Consider the following 19,128-nt stretch of genomic DNA (forward strand, 5'->3'; position numbering starts at 1 on the left):
ATCAGACTTAGGACGAAAACAATTAGAATCTGGGGTGGGGGGGGATTTTAAATATTGCACCAACAGGGAATAATAATCATCACAAGTATGTATTTAGATCAATAACTGTAATAGGAAGGGAATGGTAACAAAAGTAACAAAGTAACTACAGTACGACCTATCTTTGATCAGTAACTAATATTATTACTCAAATTGAAACAGTACTCTGTTATATTATTTGTTACAGCAAAAAGTAATATTATTACTGTAACGCATTACCCCCAACACTGGTCATGACTATGAAACATTGAACTCCTAAGCCCTTCACACAGACCTAATGGGATTCTGGACATTGCATAAGGCACAAAGCAGGCAAATACTCCAATTAACTCCTATTTAAGCCAACCGAAACCCCATTGCTATGCTCTACAATATCATCTGCCATCAAAACCCCCATCGCTGTGCCCACAAGATAAGCCACTGCAAAAACAAAAATGGCTGCCGCCGCATTTTCACTAGGACAGGATGCTGTGGAGACACACATGCCATGGTTCTGATCAAGGTGAAACTAGCACCTGGCCTTGAGCACCGAGCTGAGTTCATTTGGTCTATAAAAGAAGAACAACATTGTGCCGGACTGATATAAAATTACCCCGATGTATAATAGTAATCATTATGCCATTTATCAAAATTGGCCAGTTAAAGTCAACATCTGGCTTCAATAGAGGAGCTACAGTCTGTAGGGTTTTGGCGGTTCTCGTATCCTACATATTTTCCATTCTTTTTATCAAAGCCTGCTGTCAGTGATTTGAAGAAACTAAATAGATGGCGATTCGCTCTTATTAGGTTTCTCGGGCCTCAAGTAAAGGGGATTTCATGATTGCCTTTGTTTTAGGCCTTTTTTCTTCCGGGGTGGACCTTGCGGAGGCTCGTGAAACATGAAGCTCTTCCCTGAGCGCTCTCAGTAAACTACTGCAGTGTAAAGAGAGGAAAGGAGGGGAGGACGGAGTTACTTCAGCAAGACAGGAACAACCAGTTCTCTAACACAAACATGTGAGCACCTACAGGAACTTAACCCTGGGTGCAGTCAAACAGAGAAATGTAAAAGAATATGTTTACAGTTAATTTTGATCATCATTTCTCTGTTTTTACTAACCTTACCTCATGGATGTATTGTTTTATCACTACTCAATGCTTACATACTGTTTGTGATGTAACTACTTTTATCATGATCTTCTTGAAAATGAGACGCTACACATCAGGAGATTATTCTGCCTAAATATCTAAACAGAAAAGTACAGTGGCTAGTGAAAGTGTACACACTCTTTCTACTGATCTACACAACCTCAAATATGTATATTTTTTTATTACAACAGTGAATAATTTGGAATAAGATTCTACCAACCTTACAACTCTTAGGGCAACATATGTCCATTGCTTTTGACAAAATTGCCCAAGCTCATTTAGGAATCATTGATGAACAGCAATATTCAAACCTTGTCTCTGATTTTCAAGTCAGGACTAAGACTGGACCATTCAGGAACACCTCAACTTTTTCTCATGGTTAGGTTTTCAGAAGACCACGGCGGATTTTCCTTTAACCTTTTACCAGGGCTTTTCTCCTTATATATTTATTTTGATCCTGACAAACCCCCAGTCCCTGCTGTTGACAAGCATACTCATAACATGATGCTGCTACCACAATACTTGAAAATACAGAGGATCAACAACATTGCATTCACTCCACATTACTGGCCTATGTGACAAAGTGAAAAGAAGGAAGCCGGTGTTAAACAATCCACTCCAAATCATCCATTCTGTTTACAACAAGGCCGTTAAGTAATACTGCATGACAACACAGCAAATAAATACAATTTTTGGCCTAAATGAAAAACTACAGGTTTTGGTCAAATCCAATCCAATACAACACAGAGTGAAACCCTCTCTATTGTCATGTATTGAGGTTGCAGCATCATGTTATGGGTATGCTTGTCAACAGCAGGGATGGGGAGTTTGTCAGGATCAAAATAAATATGAAAAGAGCAAAGCCCAAGTGAAAAGTTGGGATAGAGTTGTATTTTTCAGCAGGTCGATTACAGAAATTGTAAACCCAAAGACACACCAGAATGGCTTTCCAAGAGATTTTGAGTGTTCCTGTCCATTCTTAGTCCTGACTTAAATCTGCTTGATAATCAGAGACACGGTTTGAAAATTGCTGTCCATCAATGATTCCCAACCGAAGTTAGCGCTTGAGCAATTTTGACTAAAATAATGTATATATGTTTCCCTAAGTTATAAAAAGTAGGTAGAATCTTATTAAAAAGTATTCACAGCTGTAATGGCCAAAGTTGCTCTCACCAAGTATTAAGTCTGGGGTGTGAAGACAAACACAATCAAGACATCTTGTTTTTTACATGTTCTTAGTAATTTGGAAAATGCTTAATCATTTTATTTTACTTTGAAAATGTTGAGGGGTTGTGTAGATCTGTAGGAAACAAATAAAATGTAATCCCTTATAGATAACATTTTACAGCAGCAAAATGTATAGACGGAGCGAGGGGTGTGCATACTTAATTAACTAGGCACTGTAAGCATTTTGTTTTTATCAATAAAACCAATCATAGCTTAATTATTTGAAAAAAAAAACACTGACAAATCCCATACAAATTGTCATCCATTTCCTAATCAAATGTTTTTCCTTGTGGTATGACATCCACAATCAACACACTGAGGCCAATTAGTGTGGGACATATAGGTTTGGATGTTCTTCAGACCGTGGGATTTACACACATATTGATGTGTGGAATAGAAACAGGTGTTCGGCTGTGCGTGTTTTTGTGTGTGTTTGTGTGTGCTTGTGTGTGTCAGGAGGGGGTTAAATGGGGGGGGGTTGTATTGAAAAGTCCTCTCCTAGACTCTTCAACGTGGTGGATTAGCTCCACCAGTTTCCCATGGATCCTCTTGCGCAGCCCCCTGCCTATTTGCATAAGGCACAGACAAGAGAGATATGACAAACAAACCTGGCACAGAGTACCGGCTGGCTTTTTCATTAACTCACTCCTCTCTGAAGAACCGTGCCGAACACCACCCAAACACACGGTCTCTCTCAAACTGTCACACCATCTTGCATTCAGACAACAGGGGGCGCTTTAACTCAGGAGACGGCAGAAGATACTGCCTGTCTGCTATAATGGGATCGGAGAATAGCTGTACAGCAAGTGTCAAATGACAAAGTCCGACCACAGTAGGCCTATTCTTTGTTCGATGATAGTGATTTGCTAGTGAAGGAATGTCACCAGCAGGATCCCCAGGAGGAGGAGGTGAGAGAGGTTGGTTTTCATTGTACTGCCATTTCCCCCAATTCCTTCTTTGTAGGAGACCTTGTCCTTATACCCCTGTACATCCTCCTTCACGGTGGTAATGTTCACCTTAAAACATCTTTACCATACAGTGTACATCACATAGCTGTGCTGCACTGCTGTCGGGCAGCCAAGTTCCTATCAAGGCCCAGATTTATGGCATGAGATGCATTCCTTGGCCGCGGTGGGGACCGTTTCGTTGAAATATGAGTGGAGATGCAGGGAACACAGTCGGAACACAAATGACAAGCTTCACTTCGACTTACCCCTTGTGCTGTTACTGTAAGTTATGTACAGTATATTTTGCTATAACTGGAGCAGGCGAAAACTGAAATGTTACAATGAGTGGAGTCAAACATGTAATATATTATAATACAGTAGTTGAATGTGTTTGGGTGAAAAACTATAGCATTTTTCTGTGTTATCGAACAGTCATCTTCAGAGGAGGAACTATTCCAGCTATGTGCCGTCTGTCCACCTCATCAGCACGGCTTGTCAGATGATAACCCCCCAAAAAAGAGTAACTGTAACCCAGCTGTCATGAAAACCTTTCAAGCGACCACAAAACCCTCTTTTGTTACTGCTGACATGCAGCTTTCACCCTCCTAAATTACATTGGGATTAAATATGTTAACCAAGACTCCTTCCCTCTCCCTCTCTACTCATGTCCAGTCAAATTGGATGCAAGTGTAGGCTGCAGGAGGAGAAAAGGAAAACCCAACTTGTTGGTATTATTCTGGAGCACAAATATGGCTGACAGATATTTGATTTATTTCACCTTTATTTAACCAGGTAGGCTAGTTGAGAACAAGTTCTCATTTACAACTGTGACCTGGCCAAGATAAAGCAAAGCAGTGTGACACAAACAACAACACAGAGTTACACATGGAATAAACAAGCGTACAGTCAATAACACAATAGGAAAAAAGAAAGTCTTTAATATACAGTGTGTGCAAATGGCGTGAGGAGGTAAGGCAATAAATAGGCCATAGTAGCGACGTAATTACAATTTAGCAAATTAACACTGGAGGGATAGATGTGCAGATGTGCAAGTAGAAATACTGGTGTGCAAAAGAGCAGAAAAGTAAATAAAAACAATATGGGGATGAGGTAGGTAGATTGGATGGGCTATTTACAGATGGGCTATGTACAGCTGCAGCGATCGGTTAGCTGCTCAGATAGCTGATGTTTAAAGTTAGTGAGGGAAATATAAGTCTCCAGGTTAAGCAATTTTTGCAATTTGTTGCAGTCATTGGCAGCAGAGAACTGGAAGGAAAGGCGGCCAAAGGAGGTGTTGGCTTTGGGGATGACCAGTGAGATATACCTGCTGGAGCGCATGCTACGGGTGGGTGTTGTTATCGTGACCAGTGAGCTGAGATAAAGAGGAGCTTTACCTAGCATAGATTTATAGATGACCTGGAATCAGTGGGTCTGGCGACGAATATGTAGCGAGGGCCAGCCGACTAGCACATACAGGTCGCAGTGGTGGATGGTATATGGGGCTTTGGTGACAAAACGGATGGCACTGTGATAGACTGCATCCAGTTTGCTGAGTAGAGTGTTGGAGGCTATTTTTTAAATGACATCACCAAAGTCGAGGATCGGTTGGATAGTCAGTTTTACGAGGTGCACCCGTGACCAGCTCGGAAACCGGATTGCACAGCGGAGAAGGTACGGTGGGATTCGAAATGGTCAGTGATCTGTTGGTCAGATATCAAGCGCATAGATTGAAAGTGGTGGTGTAGTTGGTTGTCCCTTTTTGTGATAAAGTATGTCAAACTGCATGACCCATTCACTTTACACACTATCAAACAATTTCTCTAACTGGCTTTATTTTGAATCAAACGGTAGAGTACAAAGAACGAAAGCACAACTGTAAATAAACACTTTTTCCTCTAATCGTTTTGAAGCAGGCATAATCAACCAGGCATGCCTTGAAAAGACAATTAAAGACAAAAAGAGTACTCCAAGATTAAATTATTTAAAGGTATACAGGTCCATTAATACTTTCGATCCACTTTTAATCGTTCAAGTTTCTCTGAAGATGTTTTCTCATCCCCCAAAAATGTAATCCACAGATTTAAAAAACAATCAACTAAAGCACCTGTGGGCTGCCTTTCATAATAGCTTCCATATGAGTATGACTACTGTTTCTTATCGTATAGTAGACTCTTCGAAACACAAATAAATAGGGTCATGACCTAACAAAAACAACCCCAAGCTCTTAAAGATCATCTCAATTCTGACGCATCCGTAGAACTTGAGGCCAACCGTTAACAGAAGAACCATAAGGATCCATATCAGAGAGGTAGAGAATGCAAACAGGTATAGAGTTTTGTTGCAGTACTCTGGGTTGGTGATGGTCTGGTTGTTGCTCCCACTGCAGAAGGTATGGTTATAGCTCTCGTTGGCAAAGGTCTGGTTGGAGCTCCCGTCGCTGAGGGTCGGGTTGTAACTTGTTGTTTGAAATACAGCGAAAACAACCCCACTACCTATAGTAGATAAAGTGGTAGGGAAATAAATGTATAAATATAATATATTTGTATTTATAATATTTTTATTGACAGAATCCAAGCCGGTGCCATACTACCACCATCAGTTGAAATTGGACTCACAGCTCTTGGATCATGGTGGATCCCTGAAACAAATTTCTTCCTTGTAAGGAGAGGAAACTATGTATCAAATTTGGAGACTCTAGGAGACTAGTGGGGTGTTTACATGCTGTTGGAGTTATCGGAAGTTTGGATTTCCGACTGGGAAATTTCACTTGAATGATCATCCAAGTCGTAATTACAAATGGGAAACTGAGAAAACTGACCTTTCACCACAGACCTTTCACCTTTTCAACCATATGGATAATGTAGCTAGTTGTACCTTATTTTCAATGTTAAGCAAGATAGCTAACTTTATTATTAGCAATGTAAGCTAGCTTATCAAGCTAGCTAAAATATACTGAACAAAAAATATAAAGGCAACATCCCGCAGGTGAAGAAGTCGGATGTGGAGGTCCTGGACTGGTGTGGTTACACGTGGTCTGCGGTTGTGAGGCCGGTTGGACGTACTGCCAAATTCTTTAAAACGACGTTGGAGGCGGATTATGATAGAGAAATTAACATTAAATTCTCTGGCAACAGCTCTGGTGGAAATTCCTGAAATTCCTGTTGTGTGACAAAATATGCCGCACCTGTCAGGTGGATGGATTATCTTGACAAAGTATAAAATGCTCACTAACAGGGATGTGAACAAATTTGTGCACATTTGAGAGAAATAAGCTTTTTGTGCGTATGGAACATTTCTGGGATCTTTGATTTCAGCTCATGAAAGATGGGACCAACACTTTACATGTTGCATATATATTTTTGTTCAATATACTGTATTTTTGTTCAATGTATAATAAACGTGTACATACAGCTTTTCATATAATAAACTATTATATACAAGACACAGGTAAGGGAGTGCCATGATTGTTCCTTGAAGGAAGGGAGAAAGGATGCATTTTCAAAATAAGTTCAAACAGTGCCACATATGTCTGGATTGGGAATCTCGCTCACCAGCAAAGAGGCAGAACACCAGAATGAGCAGACTGATCCTTATGACCCATGAGCAGAATCCTTGGCAGTCTTTGATCGTCATTAACATAGACAGTAACATCAGGACCACATAAAAACATCCCAACCCTATCAGGTAGATAGGGATGAAGAACATAACAGGGCAGTCATTGAAGCACTCAGCACCTAAAGATAGAGAGGTAAAGGAATTTTAGAAGGGTAGCTTTTGCATAATGGTTACGCAATGATGTTTTTGCGAAATGGTACTTCTTCACTACTACTTACCTATGACAAAGTGGACCAAGGGGATAACTGAAACAATAATTGTAACAATACAGCGGATGATGAGAGAGATCAATGCTGGGGGAATAAAGAACAAGGCATATCATCATTTTTCCCACGATGGAGATGCATTCACTATTTGTTTTTCATTATTGTCATTATTTGTACAAAGTGTATTTCATTTTAAAGTAACTTCTACTTACCTATAATAATATGGGCGTAGGGGATAAATAAACCGATACTGGTAATGATAATGACACTGATCCATTCTGGGGGAATACATGACAAGACTAATTAGCATTTTCATTAGTGTTATCAGCATTTTATATAACAATAAAAGATAGGTTCAAATGAAATCCCAAGTTCAAGAAACATTGGGAAATGTGATAATGCCTTCGAAGCCGGTGTTTGAAGGATATATTGGTGAAACTCCAAAAAGTTTAAAAAATGTAATTAAATAAAAAAGGATGTCACCTCATTTCACTAATATATCCTCCAAACACTGGCTTCGAAGGCATTATCACTTTTATACAGCGGGTTAACAACATATTCAAATAATGATGAATTTGTATTTGTTTAAGTGACATTTTCTAGTGACATTTATTTGGACACATCCATAACAATGAGCTATTGATGCACGATTTTACCTGGCATAGAAAATGTGCTCTCTCATCAGGACACTGTTGTTCAGAGGAGCTAGCCAACAACACAGCTAACACAATCCCTTCAAACTGAAGCTGGACAGTCTTCAAACTAGCTGCACTTTGTTTTGTTTTATGTTTTCTATTGATAGTTCTTTGTATATATCCATAAAAATGATGCTGATTCATGATTTCGACTGGCTGAGAAAAGCTGCCTACCTGTCTGTCTCATCCCCACTCCTGACACTTTCATTACTATGCGACAGCTGGAGATCGAATTTGAATATTGAAACAATGTTGCACATGTCAGAGAGACAGACATCAAGGTTTATACGAATATCCGCTGTTGAAAACTAAATGTTACAGTAGTTTAAAATAAATTAGACAATGTCTAGATGCTTTTTATAGTGGAGATCAAGTTTCTAAATTGCCTGGTTGGGCTGATGAGACAGTGGATTGTGCAGTCAGATGGAACAGCATAAAATAGGCATTTTAACGCCATAGATTTAGCCTGTGGTAACTTGTGGAATAGACACCGCCTGGAATGCGGTTTTAACCAATCAACATTCAGTATTAGACCCACCCGTTGTATAATTATGCTGTTCGCAAAGGGCCGGGGAAACAGCCCTTAGGAGGATGCTATTCACAATAAATCCCATGTTTAAGGGCTTTTATTGCTTTTATAAAACGGTTGCCAACATATAAAAAAAGATGAACAACATGATTTGATTAAAAACTTTATTTTAATCAGTAAATATATTTTTATTCATCCTAACACCATATGATATAGTCATGGCAAAAGTCAGTCGTTAGTTCTGAGATTCTGAAGTTGCTAGCCAAACATGCTGATTGCTATCCCAAAAAATGTATAATATGGTTAATGATTTTGATTGGCGATTTTGCAATTTTTCTAAGTCCCATCTAATGCCGGCTCCCTCCCTCTCCCGTCAGTTCCAAACGGTCCCACACTGTTACCAGATTCAATATGCCAGCAATTAGAGCCTAGGGACAATGCTACTAGCTAGCCAACTAAAGCTAACACACAATCACATCAAGCTGCTGAAATGACAGCAAACTGGGCCTTTTCATTTGCCATTTCCTGGATCCTGATAAATGAATTCGCCTGGCTCAGAGAAGCAGTCAGTCTCGTCCAAACATATTCATTCTCTATGGCATGATGGAGATCGCAGAAAATAAACTGCAACATTGCTGCGCAGGTCAGAGAATCTGAGCAGCAAGGTTTGGACAAACCCCAACTGTTGCTAACCAAATGCTAGCCTAGTAGCATGGGGAAATACATTTGACATTTTACAGGGAAGATTATGAATTGACTGGCTGGGCTGTGCGACAGTGAATGCACATTGATAATTCAAATGGAACTTTTAACAGCCATTACCTGGAAATTGTGGTGAATAACTCCCTGCTATCAATCAATACGCATCCAGGATCCAAACAACCCATTTTATAATATTGTATACAGTTTCTTAGCAGTGGCAAACCATAATTCTAGGACCTTCAGAGAGACCAAAAATCTTCCAATATGAAATATTTTAAAAAATCTAGAAAAATAACAGAAAACATAACATGCGCCCAACATTATATCTTCTGTAGTCGGGCCATTCTAGTTCTAGTGAAGGAAGAGCAATTATTTATGATTACATTATGAATGAATCAGACAGGCCTGGCGGCGCTTCGGGCTGGCACACACACAGAGACAGAACCGGCATGGACACAGCATAAAATAATGCACTGCATAAAATAATGCACTGTTTACACAACATATGGTAGCCAACAACACTATCAATAGCATCAACAACAGTGTCACATCAATGGTGACAGGCTCATGGTGCTGAAAGGACAGAGACCGTAATACCTGTGCACTCCATGGCACTGAAGGAGAGACCATTTTGGTCAAACACATAGACACGGCTGATAGACAGGAGACAGCAGTCACACACAACATCAAATAATGTTAAAGAATAAGCAGCCCATTCACTCCAGTGGTCCCCATGAAGTCAGAACAATACAAAAGCACCACCATTCCATGTCCCAAAATAAATTGACAAACCAGCTAGTACTTCCATTTGATCACTTTCATCACACTAACCATTCATCTAAAGTTTAAATGCTAAAATGTTTCACAGTCATTATTTTCAAAGAGATAGCTAACAGCAAGCAAACTGCAACAAAAAACAGTGCAACTCACCAGATTATGATCATTTGTAAACAATATTTGAAAGAAGTGATGCTAAAGAATGTGCAACAACATCCACCTTGAAGATGATAACAGCTGCTGCAGCCGCTGTCGCCATTGTCACACTACTACAACACAAGCTAGTGAACGTTGTTAGCGTTAGCGTGGGAAAACTACTGCTTGGAACACAAATGATTTTCTATTGTGCTCGCTTCTTCTTCTTCTTTAAGGTTTTATGGCAGACTACAACCTATTAGTGCAGTGGTTCTCAATCCTGGTCCTGGGGACCCAAAGGGTGCACATTTTTGTTTTTGCCCTAGCACTACACACCTGATTCAAATCATCAAAGCCTTTGTGTATTAGTGTATTGCCACCACCTACTGTATTGGCTGTTATCAGCCTGCTATTCTGTATTATGAATTCATTACCTCTTGCACTCTCAGTAGTGAGTTGTCTAGGCCTTCGTAGATACGTCTCTTTAAAAAAAAAAAAAAAATCCCATCCATTGCAATTCAAAATGTGATTGGTTCATTCCACTGTCACTCCAAAATTCTGCTCTAACACAGAAGCTGGACAGAGGCCTTCTGTCCAGCTTCTGAAGACCTAGCCAATGGCTGGCTGAGCTACCTATAGTTTTCTACCCAGAAACCACCAAAGAAAATGCCGACTGGAGAATTTTTCCTTTTCAGTGTTAACCCTTCTCTTTCCAACACAAACTGAAGAGATGAAATCTGAAAATTATTACAATTACTGTGAAGATGAAATGGAAATTAAAACTAAATGTATGTAAAACATATACATTTTAAGAAATCCTTAGGCCTTTTCTGAAGGCCTAGAAGGCCCTGACAGTTCGCCACTTACCGTATAGACCCCTCAAACTCAACAAGTTCCACAATGTTTTTTCATTGTTACCCTCTAAATCAATCAGGGACTGATTTAGACCTGGAACACCAGGTGGGTGCAATTAATTATCAGGTAGAACAGAAAACCAGCAGGCTCTGGACCTACGAGGGTAAGAGTTGAATACCCCTGGTATAGACCCTTGCTATCTATATCTTAGCTATGCCCCCCGGTGGGAGACCTCTGACATTAAAAATATGCTACTGTAGCTAGCTACAGTGCCTTCAGAAAGTATTCACACCCCTTGACCTTGACCTAAATCAATAATGTTGTTTTGTTACAGCCTGAATTTAAAATGGATTAAATCAAGATTTTTATTCAGTGACCTAAAAACAATATCCCATAATGTCAAAGAGGATTTATGTTTTTAAAAATTTGTACAAATTAATAAAAAAGAAAAGCTGAAATGTCTTGAGTGAATACGTATGCAACCCCTTTGTTTAGGCAAGCCTAAATAAGTCCAGGAGTAAACAGTAACATAATCACATAATAATAAATTGCATGGATTGTGCAATAATAGTGTTTAACATGGTTTTTCAATGACTACCTCGACTCTATACCCCACACATACAATTATCTATAAGGTCCCTCAGTTGAGCAGTACATTTCAAACGCCAATTCAACCACAAAGATCACAAAGACCAAATATTCCAAAACATGCATCCTGTTTGCAACAAGGCACTAAAGTAATACTGCAAAAAAATTTGCCAAAGTAATTAACTTTTTGTCCTGAATACAAAGTGTTACTGTAAGTTTGGGGCAAATCCAATATGACACATTACTGACTACCACTCTCCATATTTTCAAGCATAGTGGTGGCTGCATCATGTTATGGGTATGCTTGTAATTGTTAAGGATTGGGGAGTTTTTCAGGATAAAAAATAAACGGAATGGAGTTAAGCACAGGCAAAATCCTAGAGGAAAACCCGGTTTTGTCAGCTACCCACCAGCCACTGGAAGATTAATTCACCTTTCAGCAGGACAATAACCTAAAACACAAGGCCAAATATACACTGGAGTTGCTTACCAAGAAGACAGTGAATGTTCCTGAGTTGCCGAGTTACAGTTTTGACTTAAATCTACTTGAAAATCTATGGAAAGACCTGAAAATGGTTGTCTAGCAATGATCAATAACATATTTGACAGAGCTTGAAGGATTTTGAATAGAATAATGGGCAAATGTTGCAAAATCCAGGTGTGGAAAGCTCTTAGAGACTTACCCAGAAAGACTCACAGCTGCAATCGCTGCCAAAGGTACTTCTGTAAAGTATTGACTCAGGGGTGTGAATACTTACAGTACCATTCAAAAGTTTGGACACACCTACTCATTCAAGGGTTTTTCTTTATTTTACTATTATCTACATTGTAGAATAATAGTGAAGATATCACAACTATGAAATAACACATAGTATCCAAAAAAAGTGTTAAACAAATCAAAATAGATTTTATATTTGAGATTCTTCAAAGTAGCCACCCTTTGCCTTGATGACAGCTTTGCACTCTCTTGGCATTCTCTCAATCAGCTTCATGAGGTAATCTAGTCACCTGTAATGCATTTCAATTAACAGGTGTGCCTTGTTAAAAGTTAATTTGTGGAATTTCTTTCCTTCTTAATGTGTTTGAGCCAATCAGTTGTGTTGTGACATGGTAGGAGTGGTATACAGAAGATAGCTCTATTTGGTAAAAGGTCAAGTCCATATTATGGCAACAACAGCTCAAATAAACAAAGAGAACCGACAGTCCATCATTACTTGAAAACATGAATGTCAGTCAATCCTGATTTCAAGAACTTAGAAAGTTTCTTCAAGTGCAGTTTCAAAAACCGTCAAGCCACAGGGCAAGGGTCTAGAATACAGGTACGCACCTTTAAAGTCCATTGTGAGAGAAGCACACAGACCTGAAAGAAGACACAGGCAATGTAAAATACCCATCATAGCGTACTACATACTTAAATTGCATACTGTTTACTCATCGTCTATTAATTTAACACGTACTGTTAAGTAAAAAGTTAGTAGTATGCAATAGAGGCAACGCAGTAGTGCCTCTTGATTGTCTTAGGTGAGGTGGGGCCGACTGCGGGTGGATTTTTCTTCGCATTAACCCACATTAACCAGCATGATAATAGCTAATTTCAAATTTGATTAATTTCTCTAAACTTTGAATAGAATAGGAATTTAGTTATAGGCCTACTCAGGCTGGTTATAGGCGGACTATCACATTTGACCTATACCGTAGTAGACTATATAGCCCATCTATCCTATTTTAAAATGACAGAAGACAGAAACAGATACGGTACTTTGGTTCCAGTTCAACATATATATATTTTTTATATTTTTTTACCACTTTTTTTCTCCCCAATTTCATGGTATCCAATTGGTAGTAGTTACAGTCTTGTCTCATCGCTGCAACTCCCGTACGGACTCGGGAGAGGTGAAGGTCAAGAGCCATGCGTCCTCCGAAACACAACCCAACCAAGCCGCACTGCTTCTTGACACAATGCCCATCCAACCCGGAAGCCAGCCGCACCAATGTGTCGGAGGAAACACCGTACACCTGACGACCGTGTCAGCGTGCACTGCACCCAGCCAGCCACAGGAGTCGCTAGTGCGCAATGAGACAAGGATATCCCTGCCGGCCAAACCCTCCCTAACCCGGACGACGCTGGGCCAATTGTGCGCTGCCCCATGAGCCCCCCGGTCGCGGCCGGCTGCGACAGAGCCTGGACTCAAACCCAGAATCTCTAGTGGCACAGCTATCACTGCGATGCAGTGCCTTAGACCACTGTGCCACTCGGGAGGCTGCAGTTCAACATATTTATTAGTGAAACCAAAGTGCTGTAACATACAGTACCATTCAAAAGTTTGGACACACCTACTACACTGTAGAATAATAGTGAAGACATCACAACTATGAAATAACACATATGGAATCATGTAGTAACCAAAAAAGTGTTAAACCAATTAAAATATATTTTAGATTCTTCAAAGTAGCCACCCTTTGCCTTGATGACAGCTTTGCACACTCTTGGCATTCTCTCAACCAGCTTCACCTGGAATGCTTTTCCAATAGTTTTGAAGGAGTTCCCACCTATGCTGAGCACTTGTTGGCTGCTTTTCCTTCACTCTGCAGTCCAACTCATCCCAAACCATCGCAATTGGGTTGAGGTCGGGTGATTGTGGAGGCCAGGTCATCTGATGCAGCACTTCATCACTCTCCTTCTTGGTCAAATAGCCCTTACACAGCCTGGAGGTGTGTTGGGCCATTGTCCTGTTGAAAAACAAATTATAGTCCCACTAAGCACAAACCAGATGGGATGGCGTATTGCTGCAGAATGCTGTGGTAGCCATGCTGTTTAAGTGCCTTGAATTCTAAATAAATAATTGACAGTGTCATCAGCAAAGCAGCCCCACATCTCCTCCTCAATGGTTCACGGTTGGAACCAAAAATCTCACATTTGGACTCATCAGACCAAAGGACAGATTTCCACTGGTCTAATGTCCATTGCTCGTGTTTCTTGGCCCAAGCAAGTCTCTTCTTATTATTAGTGTCCTTTAGTATTGGTTTCTTTGCAGCAATTAATCCACGAAGGCCTGATTCACGCAGTCTCCTCTGAACAGTTGATGTTGAGATGTGTCTGTTACTTGAACTCTGTGAAGCATTTATTTGGGCTGAAATTTCTGAGGCTGGTAACTCTAATGAACTTGTCCTCTGCAGCAGAGGGCCATCATAGCGCTTGATGTTTCTTGATAGCACTGTCTATAGATCTGTCTATTTGAGAGTGATTACATTTTTCCAGCCCTATCCCTCAGCTGTTCACCAAAACAGGTTTGTAATTGTTTGAACTACAGATTGCCCCTTTATTGCTCCCAGTCATAAAAGTAACACACACAGTAATAATGAATGATAGTTCCAAAGTCCTCCCAGTGTTGGTGCCACCGTTTCCATGTAATAAATCTGTGCAGCTCTCCTTTGAATATCGAAATCCCGATGTGGCCCTCGAGACAAAAAGTTTGCCCACCCTTGGGCTAGATGCTTCACAAATTATTCATTATGTTAGTGCATTATAAATGCTTCAGGGTTTAATGCATTTTTATTCACTCTTTTAACGGACTGAATTGACAAAATAAGCTGTCTCAGAAAAAGGTCAGTTCTATCAATATGCCTTAAAGAGGCTTTTCTGCCCATATCAGATATGTCTATGTCCTGGGATTTTTTGGGGTTTCTTACAACCTCATGCTAATCACATTAGCCTACGTTAGCTCAACCGTCCCACGGATGGGACACCGATCTTGAAGAAGTTTTAATTAAAGAGGCTATACATAACTTTCCCAAGATAGGCTTGCTTTTTAACCTTCCATATTTATCTTTAAATTAAATGTTATTGTTCATAGAATCATAGTATATGGGGATAGGCGGTGATTTGAGACTCTGCATTTAAGTTTTACGGTAATTCAAAAATTCTAGAGCGCATAAATAACTTGGTAGGTTTGGCGCTACTGTAGCTTGGGTCTCCAAATTTCATCCCTACAAGTGATAAGGACATAATTTAAATTCTGCATAACGGCACCGCATTTCATACTTCACTGTGGGAAAGGGGAATAAATACCTGTCGTGTTGACATGCTTTTTAGTTTGTTTCCATATGACTGGTTTCATATTTGTTTCCAGCGATCATAAGGTAAAATAGATATAAAACAATTGTCATTCATATTTACAAACCCCGTATCCAAACGGATTACTAATTTACCTACAGTGCCTTCGGAAAGTATTCAGACCCTTTGACTTTTTCCACATTTTGATACGTTACAGCCTTATTCTAAAATGTATTAAATTATATGTTTTCCTCATCAATCTACACTCAATATCCTATAATGACAAAATGAAAACAGGTTTTAAGAAATTTGTGCAAATTTCTAAATAAATAAATTGAGCTCAGGTGCATTCTGTTTCCATTGATCATCCTTGAGATATTTCTACAACTTGATTGAAGTCCACCTGTGGTAAATTTAATTGATTGGACATGATTGGGAAAGGCTATATAAGGTTATATATAAGGTCCCACAGTTGACAGTGCATGCCCGAGCAAAAACCAAGCCATGAGGTTGAAGGAATTGTCTGTAGAGCTCCGAGACAGGATTGTGTCGAGGCACAAATCTGGGGAAGGGTACCAAAACATTTCTACAGCGATGAAAGTCCCCAAGAACACAGTGGATGGCCCCCATTATTTTTAAATGGAAGATGTTTGGAACCACCAAGGCTCTTCCTGAAGCTGGCCGCCCGGCCAAATTGAGCAATTGGGGGAGAAGGGCCTTGGTCAGGGAGGTGACCAAGAACCCAATGTTCACTCTGACAGAGCTCCAGATTTCCTCTGTGGAGATGGGAGAACCTTCCAGAAGGACAACCATCTCTGCAGCACTCCACCAATCAGGCTTTGGAGTTTGCCAAAAGGCACCTAAAGACTCTCAGACCATGAGAAACAAAATTGTTTGGACTGATGAAACCAAGATTTAACTCTTTGGCCTGAATGCCAAACGTCACGTGTGGAGGAAACCTGGCCCCATTCCTACGGTGAAGCATGGTGGTGGCAGCATCATGCTGTTGTGATGTTTTTCAGCGGCAGGGACTGGGAGACTAGTCAGGATTGAGGAAAAGATGAATGGAGCAAAGTACAGAGAGATCCTTGATGAAAACCTGCTCCAGAACGCTCAGGATCTCAGACTGGGGCCAACGTACACCTTCCAACAGGACAATGACCCTAAGCACACAGCCAAGACAACACAGGAGTGGCTTTGGGACAAGTCTCTGAATGTCCTTGAGTGGCCCAGCCAGAGCCCAGACTTGACCCCGATTGAACATCTCTGGAGAGACCTGAAAATAGCTGTGCAGCAACGCTCCCCATCCAACCTGACAAAGCTTGAGAGGATCTGCAGAGAAAAATGGGAGAAACTCCCCAAATAAAGGTGTGCCAAGCTTGTAGCATCATACCCAAGAAGACTCGAGCCTGGAATCGCTGCCAAATGTGCTTCAACAAAGTATTGAGTAAAAGGTCTGAATACTTATGTAAATGTGATATTTCCATTTTCTTTTTTTTAATATACGTGTAAAAATGTATAAAACCTGTTTTTGCATTGTCATTATGGGGTATTTGGTGTAGATTGATAAGAGAAAAAAGGCTGTAAGGTAACTAAATGTGGATAAAATCAAGGGGTCTGAATACTTTCCCAATGCTCTATAGTTCTTATCAATAGCAATTGTCAATTTATACATTTCTGTGCATGGAGAATGGTATTATTTCTATCTGGAGAAAAATAAATCCACTTGGAACTGACAGGTTGCTCGACCTTATTCATGGTTTCCTCACCTGTAAAGTCAAATTCAGATTACGGTATATCTGTAGACACAAATCCACCACACCTTCATTGATTCGATCGCCACTGCCAACAAATAGCTAGTGAATAGCATGCTATTCTCATGCTTAAGTTCAAGGTCCGGAGAGAGAAAAGTGCATAAAAAGGGAATTCCATTCCATTTACGAGTTCTTAACTCAGGTCGGAATTCCCCCCCATTATAAATTGATCAGTTATATTCTTCAAGAATCAATGTTTATATATAATTCATTCAAGTCCAAAAATGGAAAAATGGATAAAGAGGCTACACATAACTTTCCTAAGATATGCTTTCTTATTTTAACTTTCCATTTATATTTCTTGAAATCAACTTTTATTGTTGATACATGCATAAACACCATCTGTAGTCCTCTCTTACCTGATAAAGCAACAGAATCCTTTAGGTGAAGACAGACCAAAATAACTGCTACTGAGTGCCTCTGACTGGATTGTCTGTAACGGTCTTGTACTTTTTTTGTTAGAAGACTTACAGCCACGATCTTATTGGCATTTCTTAGTTTTAATTTTCATGGGAGGAACCGCCCTAGCACTCCAATTGGCTTATTTGTCTCAAAGACTTGAACTATGACTAGCCCTATCTGATTTGATGATATTTTGCCAGAGTCTAACCAGGCAATAAAGGAACGTTAGAAAAACAACTGCACCAGAAAATGTTGATGAGCAGGTAGGGCTAAAAAATATATATAAATAAATTGGTAGCACTTGTCGCACACACAACGCCATACACACTGTCTACCATATGCCCGGTACAGCTGAAACCGGGTTTCATCCATGAAGAGCATAGCTTCCCTGAGACGGTTTCTGACAGTTTGTGCAGAAATTCTTCGGTTGTGCAAACCCACAGTTTCATCAGCTGTCCGGGTGGCTGGTCTCAGATGATCCCGCAGGTGAAGAAGCTGGATGTGGAGGTCCTGGGCTGGCGTGCTTACACGTGGTCTGCGGTTGTTAGGCCAGTTGGACATACTGCCAAATTCTCTAAAATGACATTGGAGGTGGCTTATGGTAGAGAAATGAACAATACATTCTCTGTCAACAGCTCTGGTGGACATTCCTGCAGTCAGCATGCCAATTGCACGCTCCCTCAAAACTTGATACATCTGTGGCATTGTGTTGTGTGACAAAACTGCACATTTTAGAGTGGCCATTTATTGTCCCCAGCACAATGATCATGCTGTTTAATTAGTTTCTTGATATGCCACACCTGTCAGTTGGATGGCTTATCTTAACAAATGTGTGCACAAAATTTGAAAGAAATAAGCTTTTTGTGCGTATGAAACATTCCTGGGATCATTTATTTCCGCTCATGAAACATGAGACCAACACTTTACATGTTGGGTATATATTTTTGTTCAGCATACATTTAAAATTGTACAGTCTCCTTAAAAATGTCAGGTTTGTAATGATGACATACAAGAGATCTGTCATGGATTCATTGCTATGATCATTGATCTCCTGAAGAAGCTATTTTTCTGTGCCCTGAAATGTTTGGATATACTTGTAAAGTTACAAGGTTGTTAGCTAGCTAGCCAATGATGTCACATGACTGAACAAAGTGTAAACAAACGGTTAACGACACGTGAGTAGTTTTAGAACGGCCCACGACATGGTTTATGAACGTAAAATGCGGTCCTGGAGATTCGCTATAGGAAGAAAAATGATCTGACCCATATTACCGGAGGAACATTGTTGACCTGGTTGGGCGAGAAGCAGGCTGTTTTTGCTGTAGTAGCGGTGCACCCACGACGCCAACAAATCTGCACACCCTTGTTTCTGTACGGCACTTGGACACAACGGTACAGCGAAACCTTATCATTAAAAC

General features: G+C 40.1%; 1 protein-coding gene across 1 annotated transcript; it reads right to left on the reverse strand.

Annotated features, from left to right (window-relative positions):
* Positions 1-4,845: 4,845 nt before the first annotated feature.
* On the reverse strand, positions 4,846-19,113 carry LOC106577736 (uncharacterized). Its single transcript, XM_014156056.3, has 6 exons — positions 18,983-19,113; positions 12,768-12,800; positions 7,372-7,437; positions 7,172-7,246; positions 6,890-7,072; positions 4,846-5,830 (listed from the first exon to the last, which is right to left on the reverse strand). The coding sequence occupies exons 2-6, from the start codon at positions 12,778-12,780 to the stop codon at positions 5,493-5,495; spliced, it is 675 nt and encodes a 224-aa protein (XP_014011531.1). The 5' UTR covers positions 12,781-12,800; positions 18,983-19,113; the 3' UTR covers positions 4,846-5,492.
* Between the last annotated feature and the right edge of the window lie 15 nt (positions 19,114-19,128).

The sequence above is a fragment of the Salmo salar genome, chromosome 18, assembly GCF_965601325.2.
Source record: "Salmo salar chromosome 18, fSalSal1, whole genome shotgun sequence".
NCBI classification, from domain to species: Eukaryota; Metazoa; Chordata; class Actinopteri; order Salmoniformes; family Salmonidae; genus Salmo; species Salmo salar.